General features: G+C 41.7%; 1 protein-coding gene across 1 annotated transcript; it reads right to left on the bottom strand.

Moving 5' to 3' along the window:
* Window positions 1–1,880: 1,880 nt before the first annotated feature.
* On the bottom strand, window positions 1,881–4,914 carry LOC126795606 (3-hydroxy-3-methylglutaryl-coenzyme A reductase 1-like). The gene is made up of 4 exons (XM_050522414.1): window positions 4,070–4,914; window positions 3,637–3,818; window positions 2,205–2,551; window positions 1,881–2,123 (listed from the first exon to the last, which is right to left on the bottom strand). The coding sequence occupies exons 1-4, from the start codon at window positions 4,912–4,914 to the stop codon at window positions 1,881–1,883; spliced, it is 1,617 nt and encodes a 538-aa protein (XP_050378371.1).
* Window positions 4,915–5,830: the final 916 nt, after the last annotated feature.

Genomic DNA, 5,830 nt, shown 5'->3' with positions numbered 1-5,830 from the left:
AGAGATAGAAGCATTACAGAAGAACAACACTTGGGAGCTTGTACCTCCACCACATGGCAAGAAGACCGTGGGATGTCGTTGGGTGTTTACAGTGAAGCATAATCCAGATGGATCAGTAAGCCGATATAAAGCATGCCTAGTAGCAAAAGGGTTCACCCAAACATATGGCATAGACTATGATGAGACATTTGCACCGGTTGCAAAGATGAATACTATTCGGGTATTGCTCTCTTTTGTTGTTATCTTAAACTGGCCACTTAGACAGTTTGATGTTAAAAATGCATTCCTTCATGGAGAACTTACAGAGGAAGTATATATGGATCTTCCTCCTGGATATGTGGCAGCTTCTCCAGACAACTTTATATGCAGATTGAGAAAGTCTTTGTATGGTCTTAAACAGTCTCCTCGTGCTTGGTTTGGAAGATTTTCACAATTCATGAGGAAAATTGGCTACATGGAGAGTAATTCAGACCACACATTATTTCTCAAACACCAACAAGGGAAGGTAACAGCCCTAATCATATATGTTGACGATATGGTAGTTACTGGTAATGATACTATTGAGGTGGACAGATTACAAAAGCAGCTAGCCACAGAGTTTGAGATGAAGGACCTAGGTACACTCAAGTACTTCTTGGGCATTGAGGTAACCAGGGGAAGTGATGGTATATATATGTGTCAGAGGAAGTACATCCTTGATCTACTAACAGAGACTGGATTGCACTCTAATTGATACTCCTATTGAGCAGAACCATCGGTTAGTAGAGTACCCAGAACAAGTGCCCACTGACAAGACTCGTTATCAAAGGCTAGTTGGACGCCTGATTTATTTGTCACATACCAGGCCATATGTTGCGTATGCAGTAAGTGTAGTGAGTCAGTTCATGCATAATCTGAGTGTAGATCACATGGATGCTGTTGTGAAGATTTTGAGGTACTTGAAGTCAGCTCCAGGGAGATGAGTAATGTTTTCTAACCACAACAATATCCTTGAGATTTGTGGCTTCACAGATGCAGACTGGGCTGGAAATATTACAGATCTGAGGTCCACATCAGGGTACTTTACCTTTGTTGGAGGTAATCTTGTTACGTGGAGGAGTAAGAAACAAAATGTGGTAGCTCGATCTAGTGCTGAAGCAGAATACAGAGGTATGGCTCAGGGAGTGTGCGAATTGTTATGGCTTAAAAATTTGCTACAAGATTTGGGAGTTAAACCTAAGTGTGCTATACAGTTGTAATGTGACAACAAGGCAGCTATTGATATTTCACAGAATCATGTGCAGCATGATCGTACAAAACATGTAGAGGTTGATCGCCACTTTATAAAGGAGAAGCTAGATGCTAAGATCATATGTTTTCCGTTTGTTCCTACAGAAGAGCAACTTGCGGATATACTCACAAAATGAGTGTCTAAGAAGGTCTTTTATGACTCACTTAGCAAGTTGAGCATGGTTGATATGTATGCGCCAATTTGAGGGGAGTGTTATCGTGAGTTAGGAGCTGGAACAGCTGTGTTGAAGAGCTGGTAAAGCATAAGCATGGTGATGCTAAGAGCTAAATTTAATCATTAGGATTAGTGCTATACAATAGTACAATATTCTCTAATCTTTCCTATAAATAGATAGCTTAGCTTGTATCAATTCAACAACATCAATAATAATCAATATAGCAACTTATTCTACTCCAAGTTAGAGACCAAATGAGCAACTAATGCAAGCTCGTCAATCTGTCGGTATCTTCATAGTTCTTCATAAGAGAGCAAAGCACCGCAGCTACCAAGGGTAGCAAATTGCTCTTTTCCTTTAGGTCTCTCTCAGCACTGTTCTCTCTTTAATTTCTATACGTGGTAGGAGCATCCTTGTTAAATAACTTTATACTCTTCACGATGCAGTACTGGATACATCTTTGCTGGATCTGTTATATTTCATGTGACTCTTGACCATATCACCAGCCGCCATGGCAGATAGGAGGCTGAGTTCTCCAGCCAGTACTGAACCGGCTATAATGGTGGCCAAACGCCTCGAATTTGATCCAGGGGACCCTTGGCTTGCACCTTTTACACCAAGCATATTCAAGCAAGCAGATTGAGATGCAAGTTGAGTGCCCCCTCCAACTGTACCCACCTGGCAATCAAAAGTTCAACAAGTTCAGACTCAGTAATCAGTGCGGAGACTGGTATAATTAAGCGTAAAATATTCATTTACCTCGATACAAGGCATTGTGACAGAAGCATGAATCTCCTTTCCATCATTGATGGATGAAATATTCGTCAGGCAGTGAGAACTTTCAACATTCTGTGCGGGATCCTGGCCAGTGGCTATAAAGATTGCAGACACGATGTTACTAGCATGGGCATTATACCCACCAGTAGATCCAGCCATAGCAGAACCTACAAAGTTCTTACTCAAATGGAGCTTTACCAGCTTATGCGCGTTTGTTTTCAACACTTCTTTGATCACCTCTTCCCTGATTACTGCTTCGCAAACAACTGATTTTCCACGGCCTAGAATCCAGTTTACAGCAGCAGGTTTCTTGTCCGAACAAAAATTTCCTGTGCCAATTAAGTAACACAGTGACTACACACTAATCGACCTTCAAAAAGTTCATTTTGTACTTGAGACTAAATCGACAGAAATTTTTTAACCGAAAATGAAAACCGACTTGTGCGATATCTACATAACTGTAAAGACGTAACATTCTATTAATGCACAATTCAGGCGGATCATGTAACATAACTTATAACAATATTGTGTATACAGAGAGAAACAAAATGCAAATTCTATCACGAATGTAATTTCTCATAAAAAGATTAACAAGAATCGCACAATTGCATTGATAATGAGCCATCCAATACATTTTTTCACAGCAACACAGGAAAACAAGTTTTCTTACATCTGATCATTTTTCTCGGAAGGTACGTCTTTAGGGTAGAAGTAGACTTTGTCTATGTTTGTTTCAAGATTTACACTAATCAGCTTCTCTATGTATCCGGTCTAATAGAAAGCATGATGCTGAATTGCTGATTTTTTCACAACACCTTGGTCAATTATTGCTATTTTCATCGAAATATTAGCAAAATAACCTTGTAACAGAGCACTACATCACCAGAACAGAGGGATGTATACAAATCTCTTACACATTGGGAATAATATTATCCATATATCAGGGACAATACATTCAGATTAATAAACCCTTTTCCATCAAAATAACCACACTCTCTAGTCAGGTCAGTACTCAGAAATTATAAGGGTTTATAAATCCATCTCAATGTTCCTAATGGATGATTAGAATTTAGAAAGCAGTATTCTAAAGCACGACAGTGATGACACTTTAATGGTCGATTTAGTAGATATCTATCTTCTTATCTTGTCTTAAAAAGAAAATTCATATGCTACAAAGATCACAGTAAACCCAATGAGTTGGACAACAGAAAACAAACTGCAACAAAGTTCCTATTCAACTATGTATAGTAACAATAAGTACAATGACCACATACAAGCAAAAGGTATAATTTGACACTAACAATCGGTACTTCAATTTAAGCAAATTCCACTACTAGTAAACAAGAACAGATGCTGCTTATCCCCCTAAAAAAATAAAAACAGACGGTTCAGTAGGAGATAAGGAAGAACTAACCAGATATGCCGATAACCTCCATATCAGGAAAGTCGTTTTGCAGATAATCAAGTACATTCTGAACCCCCTTGGAGACCATGTTCATCCCCATGGCATCACCTGTGCTGCAGGCAAATCGTATGTGAACCGTCGTCGCGGCAAGTGTAGGAAATATGCTCTGTAGCTTCGCAAATCGACTTGATCTGCATCCAATTAAACATGTCAATCACTGAAAGCATTACCACAAAACGACACCCTTCTAGCATTTCTTACAGTTCCCATTATCCCAATTAATCCAAATCCATGCATAACAAAACAATGACATCACTTAATCCATGCATATAAATCCAATCCCACAACTCAGAAAATTCCAACACCCAAGTCTAACAGTACATATTGAAATTGAGCTAATTAACAGAACAAAACAATAAGAATAAACATTAAAAAAAAAGACCTATTAAAAACGACGGCGAGAGTATCAAAATTGGCGCGGTTCTCCAAGTAGTAGAGTAGCTCGCAAGCTCTGACGCCAGAGGCGAAGCCGACCACCGGCGCTCTGGTCATGCCGTCTCTATAAACCCGGGAGTCGGCCCCACCGGAGAGATGAATAGCCTTGCAGCCTCTGTTCATGCTCGCCACAAGGCACCCCTCCGTCGTCGCCATCGGCACCATGTACTCGAACCCGTCGAGGAGCAACGGCCCAGCGATCCCCACCGGAATCTGGACGTATCCGATCGGCGACTCGCAGCACTGCCCTAGGATCGAGTCGTAGTCGAATCCTTCAAGAGGCAATTCCTGCAGCGACCTCCCGGTTGTTCTCTGCAGCCACGCGCGCCGAATCGCCGCCGCTCTTTTACAGTCGCCGAGCTTCGATTCGAGCGAGTAGGATGGCACGGCGCCGGTGACAACCGCCTGGATGATCTCGTCGTCGTCCTCGGAGCACAATGCCGGGTCGGCCTCGACGAACTTCGGCTTCTCCCGGCGGAGGTCGTCGTCGTCCCAGGTGTCGTCGTAGTGGGAGGCGCGGGAGATGAAGGACTGGACGAAGTCGATGCCGAAGAAGCCGAGGAGGTAGATGAAGGAGGCGATGAGGGAGCCGATGGCGGCGAGCTCGGAGAGGCTGACGACGTGGAGCGGCGTGGAGGTCCGGATCTTGTCGCGCCAGCGGTGGAGAAGGTAGTAGGCGACAGAGAAGAACAGAGTGAAGAACACGGCGTTGGTCAAGTAGAGAGGCAACGGCAGCGCGTCGGAGGCAGACGCCTTCTCGTTCCGAGGTTGGGGCCCGCCCTTAAGGGCCATTTTGGGGTGCCGTCGACGGCGGGTGTGGTCCATTGGTGGTTAGAGAGAGAGAGAGAGATAGAGAGAGAGAGAGAGAGAGAGTGGGGGGAGTAATAGTTGAAGTAGTAGAAAGGTTTAAGGAGTGTGAGAGAGAGAGAAAGGGCGAAGGAAGCGGGAGGGAGTAAGAATGTGTGGAGAAGCGGGAAGGAGGCGGATGGCGAGGCAACACGTGTGGTGTGACTGCGGAGGTTTAGCGATTTCACAGCGGAGATGCACCGCGTGCATGCATGTTCTACTTTGCACTAAGCAAACACATGCACAGAGGGCTCTCTGTCTTCTCTCCTCTCTCTTTGGCTGTGGCTACTGAGAGCCCCCACGTAGGTGTTTCTTATTATTACCTTTCTTTTTGTACACGTCTCATATGTTTTCCATTTTTTTTGTAATTAAAATAAATGGTCGAAATTCCAAATATCCCAAATGTCACATTTTACAAATATTATACTGCCTCCGGGGTTAGTATTGTTTACAAAAATGTTCAGGTTATTTATAAAAACACCACTGGATCGGCTTTGAGTCTCGGGGCTTTCAAGTCATATATATAATACTCTAAAATTTAGTATTTACTATTTAGTACTCTAAAATTATGTATTTTTTAAAATTAGTTTAATTTTCTTATAATATTTCTATTTAGAAACCAATGATGATAAAGTACATATTTTTAAAGATAGAAAATTTCTTTTTGTACGTATTAGACCACGATTTGAATATGTTAGCTTATATTCTTGCGTATACTCGATACTTTGTAATCGAGTTTAAGATTAATACTAATACTAATAGTATTATATTTTATGCATTATATTAGTATTAGATAGTGCAAATATATTTAAAACCTTATGAAAAGAATATACTAAATTTTTTTACTTTTTTGAATAACATA

The sequence above is a fragment of the Argentina anserina genome, chromosome 5 (assembly GCF_933775445.1).
Source record: "Argentina anserina chromosome 5, drPotAnse1.1, whole genome shotgun sequence".
In the NCBI taxonomy this organism is placed as follows: Eukaryota; Viridiplantae; Streptophyta; class Magnoliopsida; order Rosales; family Rosaceae; genus Argentina; species Argentina anserina.
The sequence above is the reverse complement of the archived record's forward strand: the minus strand, read 5'-3'. Positions and strand labels throughout refer to the sequence as shown.

Bases quoted from the DNA above. Each gene is read 5' to 3' on its own strand.
- LOC126795606 (XM_050522414.1), bottom strand. From the start codon at position 4,914: ATGGCCCTTAAGGGCGGGCCCCAACCTCGGAACGAGAAGGCGTCTGCC. The intron at 3,819-4,069 runs GTCTTTTTTTTT...AATTGGATGCAG, and splicing joins CTCGCCGTCGTTTTTAATAG to ATCAAGTCGATTTGCGAAGC. The intron at 2,124-2,204 runs GTAAATGAATAT...TTTGATTGCCAG, and splicing joins TCACAATGCCTTGTATCGAG to GTGGGTACAGTTGGAGGGGG.